At 40.6% G+C, this 25,200-nt stretch overlaps 2 protein-coding genes across 2 annotated transcripts; both read left to right on the top strand.

Moving 5' to 3' along the window:
• The first annotated feature begins 368 nt into the window (after positions 1-368).
• On the top strand, positions 369-4,104 carry ppm1ka (protein phosphatase, Mg2+/Mn2+ dependent 1Ka). Its single transcript, XM_057319187.1, has 7 exons — positions 369-499; positions 913-1,461; positions 1,717-1,817; positions 2,315-2,480; positions 2,822-2,966; positions 3,066-3,200; positions 3,339-4,104. The coding sequence occupies exons 2-7, from the start codon at positions 1,028-1,030 to the stop codon at positions 3,468-3,470; spliced, it is 1,113 nt and encodes a 370-aa protein (XP_057175170.1). The 5' UTR covers positions 369-499; positions 913-1,027; the 3' UTR covers positions 3,471-4,104.
• Positions 4,105-9,636: 5,532 nt separating this feature from the next.
• zmp:0000001174 (retinoic acid-induced protein 2) lies at positions 9,637-21,683 on the top strand. The gene is made up of 2 exons (XM_057363347.1): positions 9,637-9,915; positions 19,899-21,683. Exon 2 carries the CDS (start codon positions 19,983-19,985, stop codon positions 21,672-21,674), a length of 1,692 nt encoding a protein of 563 aa, XP_057219330.1. The 5' UTR covers positions 9,637-9,915; positions 19,899-19,982; the 3' UTR covers positions 21,675-21,683.
• Positions 21,684-25,200: the final 3,517 nt, after the last annotated feature.

The following is a 25,200-nucleotide window of genomic DNA, read 5'->3' as shown; positions in this document are numbered from 1 at the left end:
ATATTTTAAAATAATAATTGCAGTCGATTGTAGGTTTGTATGTCTCAGTGACTCAAAACATACTGGCCCGGTTTCACAGACAGGGCATAACTTAAGTCAGGACTAACTCTTATATGCCTAAGTGAAAAACATTACTGGTGTGCCTCTTGAGACGAAACAATGGCACTGACATATTTTAAGTTGTTTCAGGAAAAGTTATTTTCAGTTAAGACAGCTCAAACATTCATTTTAGTCTGGGACAACCTTTAAGTCTTGAGATTTCAATGCGGTTTAGTGGATGACTCGGGCGTCTTGAGCCGCCGAGCGCCGCCTGGAGGAATACAGGTGTATTTGAGGAGAAAATCTGAGCTTGTAGCGGGTTTCTTTAGTATGTGTGAGTGTGTGTGTGTCCCACTTTCACCCCAGCAGGACAGGAGAGAGTTTGGCGCACTTCGTTGGGACGGACACTTACATCTAAATAACTAGGAAACTACAGTTGAAGGTGCAGTATTTGTCACAGGTAAGCCTCTGGCCCTGCGTGTCTACATGTAACTTGGTTGCTCAATTAAACGTGTTTTGTTTAGTCTCTAAATTCAACAATAGACTTTTTCTTAATAAATGTAATTTTATTGCATGAGAAATTAAGGCTTTGGGTTCATTTGGGTATAATAATGTTGCCTGTCTAATATCATGTTACTGACATGATGCAATATCAATGTCAAAGTCACAAAGTGTAGTCATTTCTACAGTTGTACAGTTGTGTGTGTTTGACGTGTAGCTCTTGCAAAAGTTCTCAGATGACGTTCACCCGGCATGTGGGGTTTCATGGTTGTGTAAATAAGGGTTGGGGTTTTTATTATTTAAATCGCCAACTTTAAGTATAAGCAACAGTGACACTTGGCCTATCAAACACTGCTAACTTGTTATTTATAGGAGTCCCATCAGAAGTGCGCCAAGGAACACCTCCCTTGAAGGAACACCTCCACTGCGCGCGCGCGCTCTCTCTCTCTCTCTCTCTCTCTCTCTCTCTCTCTCTCTCTCTCTCGCAATGTCCGTCTCTGCGCTCTCGTTTTCCCGCCTGCTCCGGTGCAGTCTCTCCTCCTTGGGTCGGACACCAAGCGCGTGTCCGGGCAGGTGTCTGTGCGCGCGACCCCTGACGGTGAGCGGGGTCCGATGGAGATCGTCTCGCTTGGACGTGGATGGAAGCGGCCGTCCTGCGACGTGGGATTCATTCGGGATTTGGGATAATCGGATAGAGGAGCCCATCCTGTTGCCCCCCAGCATTCGTTACGGTACCCCCATCCCTCACATCAGCCTGTCCAGAGTGGGCTCAGCATCCCACATCGGCCGTCGCCGTGACAACGAGGACCGTCTGCGAGCGAGCGCGCTCACGCCTGACACGCAGTACTTTGCGCTGTTTGACGGGCACGGAGGACCGCACGCCGCCGACTTCTGTCACACACACATGGAGGAGCACATCCGGTAGGGTTGCGCGGACTCTTAAAGTCCAAAGTATTTTTGAGAATGCTGTGGTGTGCACTCATTTCAGATATTTAAAGGAACAGTTCACCGAGAAACGAAAAGTTTGTCTTCATGTTCATCCTCGTGTCAGTCAAACTGTATTTCTTCTGTGCAACACAAATGCAGTTGTGAAGAGTGAAGCTCTTATGTGAAAGCAAAATAAAAGCATCGCAAATGTTGTGTTTATTGTTTATTGAACACGTTTGTGTTTTGTAGGAAATGTTTGTCGGTGGAAACAGATCTGGAGGCAGTTTTGTCTGAAGCGTTCCTGCGTGTGGATGCCGCTTTAGCTGCGGAGCTGCAGATATATGGAAATGGTATAAACACAGTAAAGGGATCATATTATATCAAGCTTTTTATTTTTACCTTAGAACTAAATCAGCTGTTTCAGTGAAATATTGCAGCGTGTATAGTAAATAGCTTATCATTGTGTTTCGTTTTTTTTTATTCATGTCCCTTCATAATCTTCAGTTAAAATCTGAAAATGCACTTCCGCCGTGTAGTGACGATCCATCTCAAATGACGTAAATTAGACGGCTTGGGCGGAGCATCCGTTAACTCCTCCCCTTCAACTGTCTGTCCGCTGCTAGTTTCATATCAAAATGCAACAGCTGCTTTTACACATCCAATCAATTCGCAGTGAAAAACGCAAGCCACGCCCACTAATACTCGGAAATGCGTCAGAATACGGAAGTAAAAACGATCTCAACTTCCGGTTTCACGGGGACTTTAAATGTTCACTCAAAAGAGCACAAATAATTCGGTTTTCTCTGATGTCATCACTTTAAAAGCGCAATCATTCTCTATTTCTCAGCATCTCTCATGACGGTGGGCACCACGGCGACGGTTGCATTGCTAAGAGACGGGATAGAGTTGGTTGTTGGCAGCGTTGGCGACAGTCGAGCTCTGTTGTGCCGAAAAGGAAAAGCCCGCAAACTCTCAGATGACCACACGCCAGAGAGGAAAGATGAGAAACAGAGGTGAATACACATACACACACACAACCTCACAGTACACGCACACACGCCAGGAATAACGTGTTCTGATACGTGTGAGCTCTCTGCGTGTGTAACATGCTTGTGTGCTATAAATATCAGCAGAGACGCTCAGAGGACAGCTCGGGTTTATCAGTGAGATGCACAGTTTAAGTGTACAGTTTTATTGTTTGTGTGGTCGTACACTTTACAACAAGCATTGTGTATTACTTTAAAAAGAACACTATAGTATTGTTGTGTGTGTGTGTGTGTGTGTGTGTGTGTGTGTGTGTGTGTGTGTGTGTGTGTGTGTGTGTGTGTGTGTGTGTGTGTGTGTGTGTGTGTAGAATTCGGCGAAGTGGTGGGTTTGTGACCTGGAATAGTGTTGGTCAAGCAAATGTAAACGGACGGTTGGCAATGACCCGCAGCATCGGAGACTTTGATTTAAAGAAGAGTGGAGTGATCGCACAACCTGAGACCACTCGCACTTTAGTAAGACCGCGTGTGTGTGTTTGTGCGTGCGTGCGTGCGCGCGCGCGCGTGTGTGTGTGTGTCTGAGCACCTCAGTAATAGTTTTCTGCGCTCTTCTAGTTGCAGCACGCTCACGACTCTTTCCTGGTCCTCACTACTGACGGCATCAACTTCATCATGACCAACCAGGAGATCTGTGATGTCATCAGTCAGTGTCACGACCCCACCGAGGCCGCAAACATCATCGCTGAGCTGGTACTGAATTTATGTCATCCCCTACACGCCGCACGAGTAAACCCCAGGACTGTTCGTTCATTCTTAACGGAAGAGCTCACTGTTGTGCTTAGGTTTTCTCGCTGAGCGTTGTGTTGATTTGTTGTGTGTGTTGTGCAGGCTCTACAGTACGGCTCTGAGGATAACAGCACGATCATCGTCGTCCCGTTCGGCGCGTGGGGAAAACATCAGAACTCTGAATTCACTTACTCCATGAGCCGAAACTTTGCCTCCAGTGGCCGCTGGGCTTAACCATCAAACAGCGTAAACGACCTGAGAAGATTGAGAAACACTCCCTCTATATAACTACACTGCCACCAGCGTGTTCTTCACTTTATACTAAACGAAAAGCCAAAGAAATGTCCACAATTCCAAAACTTCACAGCTCAAGCAAGCCAACATTGAAAACACAAACTATTCGTAAAAATGCCTGCTGTCATTGAACAGATAAATGGTTTTATTGAATTATAATATATTTGTATATTTTGATGAGAACCTGTATTTTGCTGTTTTTTCCACAACGTTTATAAACGTTTTATTTATTTGGTGAAACCCCTAGATTGTAAACATAACGTGTGTTGAGATCAAATGTACCGACGGAAACATGGCTGCTAAACTTTTACAGTAATAAACCCACGGTTAATTGTCATAAGGGACTTGATTCTATCTGATTTGTCAAACGTTGCATTTGGCGGTTCAAATTTTCTGGATAATCCCGTTGCCATGGCAACATGATGGTTAGATCACTTTCTTGATTGATGTGCTTTTAGACTCTCTTATCTGACCTGTTAGTTTCACAGAAACCCATATTAACGTAGATTTTAATTATCTTAGATGGCGACTGTAACTTAGTAAAATAACATTGGAAGCCAGGAAAAACAAAATTTTACTCTGGCGAATAAGTCACCGGTTAGACAGAAATATTGTATTTTGCACATCAACAATAATACATTTTATTGTAATATGTTTTATGGTGCTGGTCTCATAATTTAATACGCTGTAGTGTTTTTTTTTTTTTGTAGAAATTATCAAAAAATACTGTGATGAAACTATCTTTATGTTTATTTTATATAGACATAATTATTAATATTACTATTTTAGATACTTTGCTCTTCATCTTAAAGGGGTCATATGACACGGCTAAAAGGAATATTATGGTTTGTTTTAGATGTAACGTAATGTGTAAACACGATTTAAGGTTCAAAAACGCTGTATTTTCCACATACGGTGCATGTTTGTATCTCCTCTTTGCTCCGCCTCTCTCAAACGCGCAGATTTTTAACAAAGCTCATGGCTCTGAAAAGCGAGCTGTGCTGTGATTGGCCAGTTCACCAGTGCGTAGTGATTGGTGGAATACTGCAAGCGTGTGAGGGAAATGTAACGCCTCTGACCATATTTGGAACATCAGGTTCCTCTTCAGTTGTACTGACAGGTACGCCCACCTTACTTGTGTTTACATTTGGGCGGTCTTAAACCAATCAGACCACCGGCTGACGTAGATTTGTGGGGGTGTGGCTACATGAGGCGTTTCAGGCAGGTCTGGGTGAGCGTTCGCTTTTACATAGAATGCATCTTTTGTTAAGACACTTTCGTTTGTGCAATTTTATGTGTCTAATACATGCATGGGCAACACACCAAAGTTACTGCTTTGTAACAATGAAAATTGTAAAAAGCGCTATATAAATAAAGTTGAGTGGAGTTGAGTTCAAAGACACAGAAAAACAGGTATTCTCGCCATATGAGCCCTTTAATGACTGTTTACCGCTTAAAAATGTCAAATTCACCATTCTCTACTTAGTGTTATATCAGTTTTGAGTAAACAATTATGAATGATTAAGATTTATTTTTTTCAACTGTTATAGTAACTAGTAAACCAGGGTTCAGATATATTACATAATTGCAATTATGAAACAATCCCAGAGACGCTCAAAAACACAACATTACAAATGTTTTATGAAACATGATTATTTTCAAGTGAGTGTGTGTACAGGTTTAGCTGTGCGTTTAATAATCTTTTACTATAAATCTAATATTGTCAGTTATGTGTAAGATTTCAGCTTTAGGAATGGGGGTTAAAGGAGAAACTACAATCGCTACAAGCTATGGAAATGTTCATTCCTCAGATGTCAGTTTCCGAGCAGAAGTCAGGCAGGTTCAGACAGATCAACACATCATGTGAATGTCACAGTATCGTCAGCCTGCAGTGATCATGTGATGCCCTTTAACTTTAGAGAGAAAGTTGAAGTGGTTTGAAGTCTTGACCTATAGATGGTAAACAAATCTCACTCATGTCTTGTGTTGCTGTGGGGTAAATATACACACTGCGTGATGTCAGGAGGCAGGATGAGGCACCTGCACAACTAAGTGTGTGTACATACATGTGTGTTTGGACTCGGGTCTTGGGCTATGTTTGTCTGTAGTCTTCAAAGGAACTGGCAGAACATAGTGCTTGCAACCTAGAGTCATGGGTTCGATTCTCAAAGACTGCGAACTGAAGGATATGTAATGCACAAGGTGCTGTGGTGTTCTCTTTTCTGCCCTCTGCTGGTGAACAGACTTTATTACCGTAAACATTTCCCCAAATTTATGAAGCATCCCAGTGAAACGAATCTTTCATCATTTATTCACCCTCATGTCATTCCAAACCTGTATGGGTTTCTTTCTTCTTCAGGACACAAACGAAGACATTTTGAACAACACTGAACTCCATTTACTTCCATTGTATGAACACAAAACCACTGAGACATTTCTCAAAATATCTTCTTTTGTGTTCTACAGAAGAAAGATATTTTATAACCACACAAGGGGGAATCAATTAAAGAGTTTAGGTGTTTGACTACACAGTCCGGTCCTTTTAATAATCATTTTATTAGATATTTAATTTAGGTGATTTGGACTATGGATCTTCCTCCTGACCCATGGCATCATTGCCTGTGATGTTTCGGAAATGTTATAGGTTTGTATTTTATAATAATAATTGATGACGAAGAAACAAATGCCACCCAATGATTAGAAGCGCCATTTTTCAGATTTGAAATACTGCATCTCTCCGGCAGAGGGCAGCATTACATAGTATCGTAATCACTGGTGATTAAAGCTACACAAAAATAACACATAAAACACCAAAATTCAGTAATTGACTACACAAATCATGTACATTACCACTAATAATATTCTAATACTGCTTTATTGTATGCCTCGATTATTTAGAATATACTACAGCATATACTGTGAAAGATGTATTATTGTAGCTAAAATATCTTTGAAAAACCACAGCAACGCTTATCAGTACTAAACATTGGCTGTATTCTGTGTTATTCTTATTAAACAGACATCCCTTCACATTCACCATTGAGTTCTGAGAATAAAAACAATCTTCTCTCCGCCCTCCCACAGGTCAGAGTTGTGTCCAGCAGTGTTTGGATTTATCAGATCAGTCTTTATACACGCAGCCAATTTCCTGCCATGTGTTATCACAGTGAAAACTACAATAACAACAACAGACACAGTGAGCGTTTGACCCACCAGAAGACATTGAACCCATGATTTTACCTCCAAAAGTATAAAAGTATGCATTAACATTAATGAATCAACACTGATTTGAGAATAACTTCTTGTTTTGAAATGTGAAATACTTTTTTCACAGCATATCTTAAATGTTTGACTCTGTGTACACACACTTTAATGATATAGTCTACATGAAATCTTACACATGAGGCCTTTGTGATTCAACATTAATATGTTTACATCTGTGTGTGTGTTTGTGCCAGGTCATGCAGACGTCACAGCTTGTGCTTCTAAGTCGTCTTGGCCACAGTTAACTGGATGCCAGTAACAGGAAGTGGACCTTCTGAGAGGAAGTCAAAGAGTCAGAGCCGCAGCGGGTTCCAAAAATCACATCCCCCGTGTGTCATCACTGGCATTCCCTGCGTTTCCATGCCTGCAGCACAGCGTGCGTCTCTCTCTCTCTCTCTCCTGCATGATGTCTGCTTCCTATCTGGATGGGGGATGAAGGAAGGCAGAGTGGTTTGGGGAGGGGGTGACCTAAATTCACACTCACTGACTGCTGAGCATCATTACCATCACAGGGAGAGATGTGACTTCCTGTTTCCTCTTAATTGCTCACTTTTCTCTCCCATCTGCTCATTCCCAACTCTCATTTTTGTAATGCTAGTCATTACCTCTCCGATTTCGTTTGATCCTCGTTCATCTTAGAGCTCTTCCGTCAGTGTTTTTACCTTAGTTTCTCTCTCACCTCCAGTATAAATACCACATCTTTTTTATGAAATTATCCACACACAAAAAAGAGAGCCCATAGGACATCAAGTTTATTATGACAACCAACAACAGCCATAAGAACATCATCAGGCCATTATGACATCATCGCTGGAAGCAGACAAGTGATCATTGTTGTGAGAGATTTTCAAACTTCACTTTTACATTTATTTTAAAATATGTTGACAAACCAAAAGTATATGTGAAGAGTTTGGTTCCAAAATGAGATAACTAAAAACATGTTTTTATTGTGCATTCCAATTAATATCAATCAAACTGCAGTTGGTTTATTTTGATTTAAGCCATAATAACCCATAAAATATAGCGAATACAATAAAACCATTCAAAAACCAAAATTTTTGAACCAAACTCTTGATGTGTAAACTGAAAGTTTCAACTGATGATTTGCAGAAAATGTTGTATTTGTTGCTGTTTTTGGAAGATAATCTGTTTGCCTACATACAATGCTAGAGGTGTTGTGGATGGTTGCTAGGGCGTTAGCTCATTATCATGTGGTTGCTAGGGTGTGCCAATTTGAAAGAGCTCTCCCCCTGGTGTCTATGATTATTCTGTTTTTTAGATATCAATATTGAGCCTTGCTTCAGCAAACACCGCTGGTCATTGTTAGTGAACCGCTACTGTCTGTATAATGTAAACTCACAGTTGTGTAAGTGAAACAGACTTTAGGATATTTGTGTGAGGGACTCAATGGCCTCCTGGTCATTAAAACCCATTAAACATTCTCCCCCAGCAGATCCAGAGCTTCAGGCATGGCCCGCGGCTGCTCGCCGGAGATACAGACCCTCCTGGGAACGACAGCAACACCCCCTCCTCCCACCCGCATCTTCTGACGGAGGCCATCAATGAAAGCTAATCCTGGATAAGCCTCGGGAACCGAAACCTCGCCCGTCACCTTTAAAGAACCGGGTGGTGTTAACATCTTCATCAGTCTGACCTGCTGTTTCAGGTTTACTTGAGTCACCGCAATCATTCTGACCTGCGCAAGTTATATTTGATAAAACAACGGTTTGGTGGACTTGAGATTTAACATCACAACAGAAAGATTCTCAGGGTTCAACAGAAATGCCTTATTCATTTATTACAATATTGCAGGAACCATAGAAACAGGATAAAAACTGTATAGCCGATGTTTGTAATGGATTCTACTTGTTTTCTGAAAACGTGGAGATTTACCGTTAAAATGTGTTACATTTATACCATTTGTTGTTCTTAATCATGGTTTAAAGGTTTTATTCTTTAAAGGGACAATTCACCCAAAAATGAAAATTCTGTCATCATTTACGCACCCTCAGATTGTTCCAAACCCAAATGTATTTGTTCTGCTGAACACAAAGGAAGATATTTGGAAGAATGTCAGTAACGAAACAGTTCTCATCCCCCATTGACTCCCTAGTATTTATTTTCCTTACTATGGCAGTAAATTGGGGGATGAGATCTGTTTGGTTACTGACATTCTTCCAAATATCTTCCTTTGTGTTCAGCAGAACAAATACATTTATACAGGTCTGGAACAATTTAAGGCGAGTAAATGATGACAGAATTTTCGTTTTTGGGTGAACTATGCTTTTAAGTTGTAAAAGTTACCAAAAAGTTACCAAAACGTTACAACAATCTCACCACAATAACCATATAGTGACCATAATATTTGTAGTAAAACCACTATGGTAATACAAATGTAATCTGCCAAACCCTAGGAAAATTAACCATGGTTTTATTTTAGTACGGGTAGGGTAACATTTGTCTAACCACAGTTTTACCCTGATTAATCGTTAAATATTTTAAGTAATTTGTTTTATAAATTTGAAGAGTTTATTTCCAAAATGAAATAACTCCGTTTTTTTATTGTGCATTCCAATTAATATCAATCAAACTGCTGTTGTTTTTTTTATTTACGCCATTTAAACAAAAAACAATAAAAACATGATAACAATAAAAAACATGATTTTAGATTTTTTATCTCATTTTAGAAACAAACTCTTCATTTGTACTTTAATAATAGTAGTCCTACTTTTCAGTATAAAGTAGTACTTTAGTATTATACATTATATATACATATATATTTACTGTTAGTTTAATATAATGCATCATGAAGCGCGAGACCTAACACTGGGATGATAGGCGGAGGGAGAGAGAGAGAGAGAGAGAGAAGAGGGGGAGCGAGCGAGGGAGAGAGAGAGAGAGAGAGAGAGAGCGACTCTACGGCGACAGAGAAACGTCACACCGACTCATCCGTCGCGTTTCACGGTGGTGTGCGCGATTCAGGCCTGAATCCGCCACCGGAATCCGACAAATACAGAGAACCACGCGCTGTCACGAGCTCAAAGCCGTTAGCAGGAAAACCGTCGGATCGAGTCAAGGAAAATCCCGAAATAACGCGCGACCGCGGAGCGACGGTTTCACGGTAACGTCTCGTCGCCGCTGTTGTCATCTCGTGCATGTTTAACATCATTTCATCTTTTTATGTTTAACGCGCAGGTACGCGCGTGTTTTTCGGCGTTTAAGACATTGATTGATTAACGTGGCGTCGCTTTTTTCTCTTCTGTGTAATATGACGGTTTGAGTGTAGAGTACATTGTAAATGCATAATAACAGGGTGTCGACGTTATATGAGGCTCTACACCCGACAGTCACCCGTCGGGCTCGTGCACAGGTGTTAAGATGTCTCGTGGATTTAAAGGGATTCAGGGGTTAACTGAAGAACATAGGCTACGTGTGTTTGTATACTTAAATAATTATGGCACAAATGTTACTTGTTATTAGGTTTCTATTAGCTTGAATGATACACTGGATTTAAAGGGACAGGCTCACCAAAAATACATGTCTGTTATTTACGGTTTACTGTAGATTAGTCACTGGTTACTCACCCATATGTCATTTAAAATCTATATGACTCGCTTTTGTGTAAAATGTCATGGGCAAAATGTCTCGAATGCTTATTACCGAATGGAGACCGGTTATAAGCCTTCTGAATTTGAAAATTGAAAATTCTCTCTGTTAGAGAGATGTGTGGTTTTGAAAGGACGTGAGGGTGAATAAATGATGAGCGTTGTCATAGGGTGTTTAATTTGTTCGTCCAGGGAATTGTGGGGTCAAAAATGTTTCCAAATAGCTGATGGGTAACACAAGAGGTCCCTTGGATATTGGCATAATTAAATAGTAGTGGTGATGGACGGTACAAGGTCTGCTCGCTTTTCTAGATATTCTGATCTGTTACGTCTGCACAAACCGAAAGAGATGAACATTGAAGGAATTGAACGTAGGCAGAAATGATAATAGATGTATTATATTGATATTGTTGAGAGTGTTGTCTCTCCTTTCAGTGGCACATTTGTAATGTTATAGACTCTTATGCTAGCGGACTTGGAGATGAAAAATGACACGCCAGCGTTCTTAATGAAGTTGTGACATCATGATGATCCTATATGGTGTCCGTGGTAACTGTGTAACCCCAGACACCATCCAGTCGATTATAATAATCAATGCCACCTCACGGACTCGCACGTGCACTTTTAAAAGCATTAGGTCACGCTTGCACGCTTTAGTGCTCTGGGTGGGATGAAAGCAGGTTGGGTTTTCTTGACCTTTGCACGCACAAATACAAATGGACAAACAGCCATCGTGAGTTCATTAATTTGGGTAGGAACACATCAGCACCGCGTACAGAGATATTCACACATTTACACCTGTCAACACCCGCTTCAGTCACATGGACCAATTACTGTAGAGAACCATTACATCATTAAGACAACATTCAGACACACTTTCTTCACTGAGATTTGAACCAGACTGTGTGTTACGCTTGGGAGAAATAATGCTAAATGTTAAGCAAAATAGTGAATATTGTAATAATTTTCTGATGAGTGTGTCATTAGATTATTTTTGTGGTCCTTCAATGTCTTATGACTCACACGTAATTGTAAAGGCCAATAATTATAATAACATCAGGTAACTATGTTAGTGTCTACATCAATGGACACCCTTGTATTTATTCTGTTTCTCTGTGATGTCATCTTAATTTGTGTGAGCCCTTTAAAATTGAACAGATTTTGATTGCCTGATTAGACCAGGGGTTCTCAACCTTTTTAACTCCAAGGCCCCCCCTGTATTCAACAATATTCAAAGCCCCCCCTTACGAAAACTCAAAATTTCTACCCAATAAAGTATTTCTGAGCTTGATATTAACCGGAAAAGTGTTTATTCAATATATAAATGGACAGATTATAAGAAATATCTTGGTTTTTAGTTGTTTAAACATGTATTTCTATGCCCATTTTGTCTAATTTTAAATTATTGGTCATCCTGAGGCCCCCGTGGAAGTCAGCTAGGGCCCCCTCGTGGGCCACGGCCCCCCTGTCGAGAACCACTGCGTTAGACCAATGATATCGTTCCTCTGGATTGTTATAGTTGTGGCATGGGTTTTGTGCTTGTATAATGTATGTTATCGTCATCATCTTTGGTGTGAATGGGGCTTGAGATCATCGAGACATATATTATTAAAAATGCTTGCGTTAATTTAGATCGTACAGTTCTGGAAGGGGGAACATGTGAGGGTTCAAACAGACAATCCGTGTAATTCCAGAGTGAGTAGTTGCTTAATCTTATTTATGTCTTAAGCCAGAGTCGGGTCCTCTCAGGAATGTCCTGTATCAACACAGACAGACTCACTGTCCCTCTATGTGTCATTTACACTGTGTTTTTAAACTGCCGTGAGAGTTCACACTGAAAGAGTGTTGTTGTTTTCAGAGGAAAACTATGTGTGTTCATTTCCAGTAGTAAATGCAAAGAGACGCAAACATAAAACAGTTAAGTCTGTAAACAATCAGGACCTTTTAATGTCCTTCCCCGGATGTTTCTGTATCCATGTCGATATGTGTCAGTATAAAGTCCAGCATCAGCATCAGTCAATCAATTACTGTGTGTGTGTTCAGCATCATCATGACACTGATCACAGATCATTTCTTGTGCTTTTGTTCGTACACACACATTCGTAAATACTAGAGATAATGTTTTATTAGGATGTTATATGTAGACCATTGAGAATAATCAGACAGGTGGATAGTTGCTCGTTTTGTTATTTGAGAAGACAAATGAGCATTTATGCCTATATATCAGAAATGTTGTGATGTTTTTGCTTACAACAATAACAAGCTGTTTGCCAGTGAGGTATCATGTAATTCAATGGAAAACAACACAAACCAAGAAACATTTACTTTCTCCATTCTCAAACAGTGTCTTTTTGTTTTAAGCAAAAACTGTTTGTATGATTCATTTGGAAACCTTGTATTGTTTTGCTTCTTAAGCGAAATATATACTTGTTTTAAGGATGTTTCGAACGAAAGTCTACGTAGAAGAATATGATTTGTTTTGCAGGGAACATTTTTTGTATTTTGGCCCAATTTATCTGCCACTCTGTAGAAACAGCACAATAAGGCAATTTGATGTGACGTGCCCTCATCCTTAAAGAAAGAGTTTAGCCCAGTGTTATTCAAAACCTGTATGTGACTCTTTCTTTAGTGGAGCACAAAAGGAGATATTTTGAGAAATGTCTTAGTGGTTTTGTTGTTTGGTATCAACAAAATATCTTCTTTTGTGTTCTGCTGAAGAAAGAAAGAAAGAAAGACATACACGTTTGACATGACATGAGATTGAGAATGAATAAATTATAAAATAAATGGTTATTTTTGGATGAATTGTCCTTTAAAAAACATGAACAAAACAAAGATTTTTCTTATAGAGGCAGCCAGAACAATAACTGAGCACATATCTCACCTCAAGAGGGACATACATGTAATATATCTAATAATATCTTTCATATCGGAATAGGTCTTTATTTATTCCTCTGGTGAATACAGTAAGTCAGCACATGTATTCTGTCACAGCCACTTTATGTTTTCTGAAGTGTAAATGCTAGTAGGGCCTCTTATTGTTTCCTGTATGGATTGTGCTGTTGACCTCTGACCCTGTTGTCATAACAGCGGGTTTTAAGTGACCGTGCGTGCATGAGAGAGAGAGAGTCATCTCACTGTTAATGATAAGAGATGTAGAGGGGCGAGCTATCTGCTGTCTGCTTTACGTAGATCACATTACCTCATATTTAATTAAAACAGCCCTCCAATACATCCACATCCTATTTATAGCATCTGCCACCACCACCACAGTCCGAGATCTGCTCGAGGCCTTTATGTTTAAGTTTGGGCTCATTTATATTTAATATACTTTCAGATGCATTAGTGGAATATATTTTCTGTTTTGCCAGAGCAATTGTTGTTTTGGTTTGTAGGTTTGGTTTTGTGCTGTGGTTTAGCTGCTGATGCTAATGTGCTTAATGTATTTCTCAACTATAATCACAGATCAAGACCAGATGTATTATTACCTTAGCAACCACACAGCAATGTTCAAGAAACCAACTGAACACCCCCAGCAACCACCTATGCCCTCGTAAGCACATAGCAACCTCCTGGCAACCACCCTAGTAACTGCATAGCAACCACTCAGTATATCCAGTCAACACATAGAAGCTTAGAGCACCATAGCAACTGCATAGCAACGTCCTGGCAACCACCCACTATACCCTAGTGACTGCATAACAACTCAGAACACCATTGCAACGTCCTGGCAACCACCCACTATGCCCTTGTGACTGCATAGCAACCACTCAGTATACCCTAGTCAACACATAGAAGCTTAGAGCACCATAGCAACTGCATAGCAACATCCTGGCAACCGCCCACTATACCCTTGTGACTGCATAGCAACCACTTGGTATACCCTAGTGACTGCACAGCAACTCAGAACACCTTAGTAACCTTCTCTCAACCACCCACTATACCCTAGTAACTGCATAGCAACCACTCAGTATACCCTAGTCAACACATAGAAGCTTAGAGCACCATAGCAACTGCATAGCAACATCCTGGCAACCGCCCACTATACCCTTGTGACTGCATAGCAACCACTTGGTATACCCTAGTGACTGCACAGCAACTCAGAACACCTTAATAACCTTCTCTCAACCACCCACTATACCCTAGTCAACACATAGAAGCTTAGAGCACCATAGCAACTGCATAGCAACATCCTGGCAACCACCCACTATACCCTAGTGACTGCACAGCAACTCAGAACACCATTGCAACGTCCTGGCAACCGCCCACTATGCCCTTGTGACTGCATAGCAACCACTTGGTATACCATAGCAACTGCATAGCAACATCCTGGCAACCCCCAGTATACCCTAGTGACTGCATAGCAACCTCCTGGCAACCGCTGTTACATCCCAGCATTTAGCACATTGTGAAGTTTCATGTCGCCCAATAGGGAAGCAGCATAGGGTATTGATTGGAATCTTGAAACATCTTTGTTCTGTTGCCATCATGTGTGTGTGTGTGATGGTTTGACAGTGTGTCTACAGAAATGACTTCAGATCTGTGGAACTCTCTCTCTGTACGTCTGTTTGCTCCGGTAGCTGTGGAAAGATGTGTTTTGTGGCCCTTCTGTTGACTGTGTCTTTGTACACACTCCACCCTTCAGTCTGAGCTCCACACAAACACACTATTCATGAACTGATAAGATCCACTCGTGCAGCTGTGTGACAGGCCCGGCAGTGACCCTGGAGAGGGCTGAACCAGCAGGTGCTGTGGACCCGGTTATCAGCCAGACAGAGATGATGTCATAAAAGAGCTACACATGAATGAATTCCTGATCAAATATTTGAAACCGTCCAGAGGTTTCTAAACCAGTATTCAGCCATCCCATAAGAGGTTGCTCTTGTTTATGAGTATCAACTCAGTCTCAGATGTTTCTCCTAAAATTGCTGGGTGGGAATAAAAACAGACACAAGTGAGACTGTAATTAAACACATGAAGAGTCTGGAGGTGTAAAATGAATGTGAAATCATCTGGAGTTTGAGTACATTCGATGAGAAATGTTTGAGTTGGTATTCAGATCTTCAATAATATTGACTTTTGATTGCAGACGAGACGAATCTGAGCTCAGTTTGACACATTGTTGACATCTCTTCTCAAACTCTTTTTCTCAGGAGAAATATCTGAGACGCAGATGAGATTTAAGGAAAGGTTTCCATTTGCTCTTCATTTAATCTCACTGATATCTAGGAGAAATATTCGAGATATGAAAGAGACCTTCTGAAGTCAGGAAGATGTTTTATTTATAAAAACAGTTTTGTGCTGCTGCTGTAATGCACTCACGGTCACTGACCTGAGGTCAGATCCTTCTGTAAACACAATGTAACTGTTAACCCATGTGTGTGTGTGTGTGTGTAGTTTCCATGTGGTTTTGCAGATCGTCTCAATACTGTATGGTACCAAATCAGAATCTGCCAGACCACCAGTTTCACTCTTTCATGTTTATCGCTTTACGCTTACAGTTAAATGACTGTCATGGCCGAAAATAGCACATGGTGAAAAAACGCTGCTCTTTTATCTCTCTCTCTCTCTCTCTCTGTGTTTTGTTAGTCTGAGATGTCAGCGGTATCCAGACACAGTTCTCTGTGAGTTGGATTATTTCTGCACAGCAACACTTCCCAACCCCATAAATCCATTGAGGGTGTCTCTTGACCGCTTCACACATGGATGCTCGACTGGAGCTTCAACAAAGCCAGTTGGCCTTTTGATATAATCACAATGTATTCAGTCAAGAAAGACTTTTACATTTCATTTTCTGGAGCAGCATCCCTCTGTTGATTGTTTTCATCCCTCTGTTGATTGTTTTCATGTTTTGCTAACATTCACTTTTTTAGAATATTTAACAACGACATAAAATGTCAATAAAACGTTCTTCTTCTTTTTTTACGTGCACGTTTTCTTTCGATAACTTTGAGAGAACTTTTTGAGAACGTTAGGAAATGTTGTGTGAATGTTCCCTGTTAAGCTGGGCAGATGAATTGAAATCGATGTGTTGTGTGTACAAGGGTCTTCTGGTAGTGTAAAGCACTTTGGTCAACTTTTATACATTATGTACTATAGAATTAAATGTTAATTGATCAGTTCTTTAAAAAATGCACTGATGGTCATTGGCAAAGGTAAACAAACATCATATTTACTATCCTCTTGTTGTGACACAGAATACGCTTTAATACGCTTCATATTTAATCTAAGCTTTTATAAACTCACGATAAAAATAAATCGGTTTCTGGTTATCTGGAATTTTGGTTAGGTTAGGTTTATGATTTTTTTTACGAACGCTATGAGTGTATATTAGTATGGTTTGTGGTTTGTTTTGGCATCTGAAAAGCATTTGGATTCAGAAGCGCTGGCATGTTTAGTAAATTATTACATTAAGTGTTGGGTAAGTTACTCTGAAAAGTAATTAATTGCTAGTTACTTATTACATATTCAATAGTGTAATTAGATTACTGTACAAATTACTCTCTCAAAAAGTATTTAATTACTTATTACAAATTACTTTCTACGTATATCCTACATCAACCTTGATTAGTTAAGTGAATCAAGGTTAGACATGAAACTGCTCTTTTAATTCATTCAAATAAAACTATATAAAGTACTCTTATTAACTGACCAAAGTATTACAAATGTGAGAATTATACATTAAAGCATGCATTTTAAAGTTAGACTTTGAATTTTTATGTCAATTCCACTATTGTAGATATTACACAGTATTTAGTTTAATTACATCAGAAGTAACTGTAATCGAATTACAGGAAAAATAAGAGTAGTCCCTTACTTTACTTTTTCAAGGGAAAAGTAATTTAATTGCAGTACCTAATTACTTAGTAACTAGTTACACCCAACACTGGGATTACTCATATTTACTGTAGGGTCAATCTGATTATTAAACTTTGTTGTGATTGTGTAGGTGAAGTGTGGCAAAGTCATTTTGTTTAATAACAGACTTAATTGTCTGTTACCGCAGATATATTTCACGTATCATGAGATTCATTTCACCTGTTTCGTTTTTATCAGGGTGATGTTAGACGATAGGATTCATGTGTGATCTTCGTCTCTGTTCTTTGATGATGGGGGACACAAAATGGCAGCTTCAGCACACTCTGTGAGGAGGCTTTATTAACCCTGCGGTTGCCATGACAACAGCACCTGTGGATGGAATCGAAGATTGTTGCTAAATTGTTCCATCTGTTCTATTTTCCAGTTGTAGAATGAAAGTCCCTCGTGAACCGGAAGTTGCGATCGTGTTTACTTCCTTATTCTGATTCAGTTCTGAGTGAAACAAAATTTAGAATGAGAAAAAAGTGTGGCCGTGGCTTGTTTTTCCCTGCAATTTGATTGGATGTATAAAAACAGCCGTTGCATTTTGAAATGGAACTGGGAGCAGACTGACAGTTGAAGAGGAGGAGTTAACAGATGCCCCGCCCAAGCCGTCAAACTTCCATCATTTGAGATGAATAGTCATTACAGGACGGAAGTGCATTTTCAGATTTTAACTGAAGTAAAAGGGCACACGAATTTTAAAAAGAGAATGACCCACATTGGTAAGCTATTTACAATAAACACTGCAATATTTCATGAAAAATAGGAATTGTAATTTTTAATTTCACTGGGACTTTAAGTTGCAATGCCGTGTGGTATTATCTAATAAGAGATGAAGACTGATAAAACCATATTAAACTTATAATGATGAGACATGTAACTGTTGTGTTGGGTAGTAGTGGGTCGAAAGGTTTGAATGATGAAATTCACAATTCATGTGAGGTTGACCAGCAGTGTGTTGTGCAATAATATTAAATGGAAATTTCTAAATGGAAATGGAAAGTCAATTTTTGAATTTTATTTTTTTTAAATGCTATTTGCTTTTCGCTTCTCACACTTTAGGAATCAGTCGCCCGACCGCCAGCTCATCTGGAGCGCAATACCTCCAAAACAAATCATGCACAGTTTGGCGACTCACCTTGTTGGCTTTCCAATAGTCGGCTGTAATTTATCGACTTTTATTCCCTTTCAGGATTTATATGGAGGTTTTTGGCTGTACCTCTCAGATTCTAATAGGGTAGCATTTTTGAAGCACGTGTTTGTCCAAGCGCTTCAGTTTGAGTTATTCATAGCGTCATTTGGCATCTCCGCTGTGGAGACTGAGACTAATGTTAAATTAAAGACACGTTTGTGCAGAGACTGATGAGAGGAAAACAAATGCGTCTCACACACGTGATGTTACCCAACCTGTGCGGTCATAAGATAAATTCATAGACGCTGTGGATTCACAGTGAATCTGGTTTACTCTCCTGCAATGTTGAAACAGATTTGAGATGCTCTCACAAATACATCAAAGTATTAAAAAGTATTTGATATTAACTGTGTCACTTTTTGTTCAAATAAACCAGCTCATAAACCGTATTAAGTGTTTGTTATCTAATGAAGAACATTTTGATCTAAGCGGTACGATGAGGTTTTGTATTTAATGTTCTGAAGAGTTGATTTCAGGTCAGTGTTTGACTCTCTCTGTGTTTAAGGTCGTCTCCTTCCTTATCTGACATATTTCCACTGTTCTTCTGTCAGCCTAGCCTTGGACATTCAGTGCTTTAGAAGTGCCCCTGAAATTCACAATTAGTCTTAAATCAGTAGGCAGCTTTCCTTTGTTTCGCAGCTTGCCTGAAAAAATGCAGATAAGGCAATTCTCTGCGTGCTCAACCCGCCTCCAGCCTTCCATAGCACGATAAAATATTACAGACAGAAGAAGCATTGCTGTCGTCATACTCTTGAAAACATAAATAAAGTCTGGTGTTGATGAATCGCTGCAGTGTTTTGGGTTCTAGTAAACATGACGGGGAACTGATCTTTCAATGTTAACGCAGACCAGAAACTTGGCTCTTTCAAGGATTGTTTTCAGGATTTGTACCATGCTCTTCTTGTTCATTTTGTCATGCCATTATTTTATTTTAATCTGAATCTCGCTTTTTCCCACTCTCTGTCCCTCCATCTTCCTGGCTTTTCTCTCTACACCGTGTGTTTGCCAGAGGGAGGTTCACTTCACAGTCTTGGCAGCATTTTGTGTAATAAACTCCACTAAAGCTGGCTCATAAACAAATAAACCCAAGCACTCTGCGACGTAATTTCATCAAATCCTCCCCAGCGCTCACTTCGCTCTCCTCCCATCCAAATGACGCCTCCGTCCCTGTGAAGGTCTCCCAGTCTGCGTAAACGCTTTTTGGTGTCTCCCATAGTTCTGCATTTGTGTCTGTGATTCCACTCTCGTGTCATGACATCATTGCGAAAGCTTACAGCTCTCGGTGGAAAAAAAACAGATGGCTTAACTTTTAGCAGGAAAGGAAACGATGCCTCCTCTGTGCCTTGTTAGCTTTGGGTATAAGGTTGTAGAGAACACGTTAGGATGTAATAAATTTGAAACTGCTAACAGTTGCATCTGCTAATCCTCTTCTTTTTGACGTCGTAGGGTTTGATGTCCCAGCTGAACTGAAGAAAACTATGGAATTCTCATCTTACAGCACCTGAAAGAGATTTATACACACCAGACACGATGGAAGAGCCGTACAAAGATTCTGTAGCTGTAGACATGGCGAACCCTCAGGAAGAGGTCTGCAACAGGGCGTCCGATGGCGTCGGGAAACTTGAAAGCGAGGCCACTCCGATAATCCCAACCGAGACATGGAACGTCACCTCTCCAGCCATCACGAAAAGCTCCCTGTCACCCCTGCTCACAGTTCAAACCACCCCGGTTGTGACTCCCGCTGCAGAGTCTCCAAACGGTGTTGCCCTGAAAGTAGCGACGACCGTACTCCAGCCAATCTGTTTGGGGGAAAGTCCAGTAGTGCTGCCAATTCTCGCAGGTTCAACCGGCCCCCAAGTAGGACAACCAGGTGCAGCTTCCTACCTGATGACCAGCCAAGGTCCAGTGTCCCTGCCCCTAGTCCTAGAACAACAAATCCTCCAACATTTGAATCCTCAATTGCTTCAACAAACCGCCACGTGTCCTGCCCTTCCGCTTCCCCTTCAAAACAACATTCTGAACCCTTCCCTAGCTCTCGGTCCGCCCCCAGTCTTGGACCAAAAAGATGCATGTCCAGTGTTGGACACTAGTCTACTGACTCTCCTTCAGAACCCTAACTTTGCTGCCATTATACAAGACCTCTTCCCTAGTCAAGGCAACTCATCCCCCACCTGTCACCCGACGTCTTCCCCACAAGTAGACATCACCACAGCTTTCCTCCCCCCATCACCTTTCTCACACCCCTACAGCTCCCCATTAGCCCCCTTGGTGCCTCCAGCCACGTTACTTGTTCCCTATCCCGTCGTAATCCCGCTTCCAGTGCCTCTTCCAATCCCGTTGCCAATCCCAGTTCCAGTCTCCGTGTGCAAGGATTCCAAGCTCGATATAGACCCCCCTAAATCATCTTGTAATGTGAATAAAAGCACACAGACTTCACCTAGTGACATCTCTCCTCAGTGGATGTTACCCATCAAGGAAATGGCATCAATCCAACCACCCTGCCCTGTAGTGACAGACGGAGAGGTGCTAGACTTATCCATCAGGGCGCCTCAACGTTCCATTCGTGTTGACAGTCTGCAAGTGATCCAGTCATGTCAGCAGGACAATGTCCTTGATTTATCTGTACCCAGTGTAAGGAAGACACGCAGCAAGTCTTATAGCCCATACGGTCCCTGGCCCCCTGACCGGGATAGAGTGTGCCACAGGGGTGATGATGTCAGCAGTGGGACTTTGGCTCTTGGGGTTCTGCGGCCGGTGGACTGTACCCCAAAGCTAGATACTAAGCTGCTAAGTGGTCTGGCATCTTTGGAGTTCAGTCGGCAGCACAAGTGGGTGGTAGACAGCGGTCACAGTAGCGCGGTAGCTGGGGCGGTGCACGACCCGCACGCCCTCGCGGGAAGCGGCAACATCGAGATTGTCAGCACGTCGCAGACTGCCAAAGTCATCGTGTCGGTCAAAGATGCCATGCCTGCGATTTTCTGCAGCAAGCTGAAGGGATTGTCAGGTGTTTCTACGAAGAACTTCTCCATCAAGCGTGACGCAGGTCAGGGGGGATTCGCGGCACTCCAGAGGGTCCAGGTTGACCAGCGAGGAGAATCCAGCGACTCGCTCAAAAAGATTCCTAAAAATAGAGGCATTAAAGTAAAGAAAGTGAGCTCGCAGGAGATCCATATACTGCCCATAAAAAAGCAGCGCCTGGCTGCGTTTCTTCCCAGAAAGTAACCCGTACGCTCGCATGCAGAGGACGGCTGAAAAAGAGCAAATGAAAAAATGAGACGTGGTCAGAGTTGGCTGTGTTACTGGCAGAAATAAGGCTTGAAACTTTTTCTCCAAGTTGTCTGTATGATTTAGACTGATGCAGGCTGCTTTTGGGCTGTTGGTTGCTATTTGATCTGTTCATTTTAAAGCAATCAGATGAAGTCAACAAGATGAAAAATGCTGAACCGACCCAACTGCACTACTACTGATTTGTTTGTTTAGCATTTATAGCAGAACCCATGCATTCTGATTGTGGTCACACGTCCTCATAAATTATTCATTGTAGTTAAATCTACATTCTCATTAATAGGGATGAGCGGTGTTTTGGCCAGCTGTCAGTGAGACATCAGTGGTGACGTCCTCAAAAGACACATAATGTTGCGTACTGAATTTCTTCTTTTTACTTAATTTCCTGCTTTGTTTCATCAGAATCATCCCTCTGTTTGTCCAAATAAACTGCGGAAGGCCGTGTGACCTTTTCCTTCTCTAATCAGTGTATTCATGAGCGGGCCGGTGAAGCGGAGCGTCCTCTGAAGAGAGGAGGGGTTAACCGTGAACATGACAGCCCCATAATGACTTGGCAAAGCACGGAGCTCATTTTCATGATGTTGTATGATTGGAGGAAGTGGTTGTCAATAGCAACAAAGCATCGTTTTCATCAGTCTCTCTTCAGGGGGTAAACGCTTCATCCGTCCGGCCCCTCCAAATTAAAACAAAATAATCATCAGGGATTTGTCCAAAACCGCATCTCGATAACGTGACTTTTTAGTGCTTTGTTAAGGGCGATGGGCTCGTGGGAAAGTCATCATCATCACATACTAAAGGTCTGTGCCGATACTGAAGAAAAGTTTTTAGTGTTTTACAGTTTAATACCGTATAGATTTGCAATATCTTTTATAATGATAGCCAGCAGACCGTGTGTTTGAAGAGGACAACATGAAAGTCTTTATTAAGGAAAATGTGATCCATCTTCTGTCATCATGAAATTGAAATCTCATGTAATCTTTTTGGAAGTAATTTGTAATCGATGTCTTCAGACAGCCCAACTTGAACTTTTAGTATGAACAGGCGCCACAAAATGTTGTCATAAATGGTGCATTTAGTCTTCAGTATTTTTGTTTCCTCCAGGCGGTTGTGATGTTTTCAGTTGACGGCTGGTTTGATTGACAGTTTGTGGGTGTGTATCGAATCAAATATATTCACCCTTTTATTACCCTTCTGACCCGTCCCAGTCAGGTTATTAAATCCCCGCTGGAGCTGACAGGCCTAACATCACAAACTACCCGCAAAAAGTGTAAAATAAGAAATAAAATGAAGCATACTTTTAGGGCCATTAGGCTTTGTGTTTTTATTATATCTGAATATGAATGTGGAGACTGTCAGTAAGTCGTATTTTATTTGATTGGAAATGTATTCCATGACTAAACATGAGTCTGGTCACATGTGTCCATGTTAAATTATATTTTGAGTGTTTTGTAGATCCGTACAAGTTTGTTGGTTTTGCAAAGATGTCATTTGTCTTTGTGTCTCATTTGCCAAGTTATTTATGTCTGTATGAAATGTGCTTCTAAGCACCTGAATTAATCTTCTCATTTTTAAATCGCAATATTGTCAAACATCATCCAAGGTCTGCAGTTAAATTCAACATGAAACATCGTTCATAACATGTTTTACCCCTGTATGTGATGTGTAAGTATAACAGAATATTCATCAAGGCCATTTTTGATGTGTTAAGCACAATAATTCCCAAAACATTTTCGTTTTGATTTCATGTTCATTTTAACAAACACTTCATCAGTGCTGAATTGTTTGTGTGTGTATAAACTGTAAAGCCTTAAAAGCATGTGTTTTCGTGTCAAACCATCTCCCAAACCTTCGCGCAAGTTTCTGAACGAATCCTCTTTTATAAACACTACATTTGAAATATCCAACGTTTTCTACCACAAGTAACTTTTGTAAACAATCAATGGACAAAAGATGCAAAGAGACGTGTCGTGTTTAAATTATTTATTTATTACTTGTATCATTTAAAATGTTGAAAATGTGTACGTGAAGAATGCATTATCTTTAAAAACGTCATGATTAAAAATATCATCCAAGTACCAAGTGTGATGTGTGTTTTTGACCAGTATTGGTAGTCAATCATGGGAGGAACTATATGGCACAATATTACAACAATGCATGTTCTTTAACAAAAATAAAACAGGGAAACGGAAAGTACAGACGTCACATTCACTGCTAATTTGAAATGCTACTTTACAAAAGATGAAAACCTGAGAAGTGTGAAAGTAAAGCAGAGTTCAAATGTAGTTCTTTAAAACGAACGAGTCCTCCCAGTAAAAAGCATGGGAAGGCCGTATTTAACAACAAGACCCACGTAAAGCCGCCCACCCCACCCACCGACAAAAAGCATCTTCACATGCCCCGCCCTATACAACGCATGTAGTTTAAAATATTTCTTCTCTACAAAAATGTACATTCTGTTGCTGAGGTTTATGGTGAAACCCATAAGACACCACTGAGGTCTGCTCTAACCAAAAAAAATGACAAAGCAGAGACTGCAAGAAACTCAACGTTTCCAACGGCAGTCGTATTACGTCATGTTTGGCCATTGGAGAGACATTTCAATGACACGTCTCCAGCTGTGCTTTTTAAAATGGACCTTTTAAAATCCATGACCACGCTCATTTTCTTGGGTTGTTGAACCCGTTCATTTCTGCATCACATGTTGTCATACAGGGTTGTGAATACTGTTGAATCTGGAGAGAACTCAAACAACGTTATCTGAAAAACTCTGCTGAATGTTCTGGAGCAGAGATCCTCGTGACACTTGAAGACGGTTACAAAAAAACTGAAGGACAGTGAAGTAAACATCCCTGATAGCACACTCCGTCTGGCAGACGTCTATTTGATGTCTGCATTTACATCTGCAATACGTCTCGGAGACGTCATATAGAGATCTAGAAGACGTCTGCACGATGTTTGTGATTTAGAATGGATGTACAACAGGTCTTTCTAAGATGTTTGCCAGATGTTTTTACACAACAGATCTTTAGCAGACGGACCTGTGCTAGCTGGGATTATAAACATATATGTGACCCTGGATCACAAAACCAGTCTTAAGTAGCACGGGAACATTTTTAGTAAAAGACAAAAATACATTGTGTGGGTCAAAATTATCGATTTTTCTTTCATGCCAAAAATCATTAGGTTTATTGAGTAAAGATCATGTTCCATGAAGATATTTTGTAAATTTCCTACCTTAAATATATAAAAACTTTATTTTTGTGAGTGGATGGTGTGCCACAGTGCCCCTGATTAACAACTTCAAAGGCAATTTTCTCAATATTTTGATTTTTTTGCGCTCTCAGATTCCTGAGTTTTAAACGGTTGTATCTCAGCCAGATATTGTCCTATTCTAACAACTCACATATCTATAGAAAGTTTATTTATTCAGCTTTCAGATTATGTAAAAATCTCAATTTCGAAA

The sequence above is a fragment of the Triplophysa rosa genome, linkage group LG21, assembly GCF_024868665.1.
Source record: "Triplophysa rosa linkage group LG21, Trosa_1v2, whole genome shotgun sequence".
In the NCBI taxonomy this organism is placed as follows: domain Eukaryota; kingdom Metazoa; phylum Chordata; class Actinopteri; order Cypriniformes; family Nemacheilidae; genus Triplophysa; species Triplophysa rosa.
This window is presented reverse-complemented; position numbering and strand designations above follow the sequence as displayed.

Coding starts and splice junctions, on each gene's coding strand:
- ppm1ka (XM_057319187.1), top strand. CDS start 1,028: ATGTCCGTCTCTGCGCTCTCGTTTTCCCGCCTGCTCCGGTGCAGTCTC. Junction 2,481..2,821: donor AGGAAAGATGAGAAACAGAG/GTGAATACACAT, acceptor GTGTGTGTGTAG/AATTCGGCGAAGTGGTGGGT. Junction 2,967..3,065: donor CTGAGACCACTCGCACTTTA/GTAAGACCGCGT, acceptor GCGCTCTTCTAG/TTGCAGCACGCTCACGACTC.
- zmp:0000001174 (XM_057363347.1), top strand. CDS start 19,983: ATGGAAGAGCCGTACAAAGATTCTGTAGCTGTAGACATGGCGAACCCT.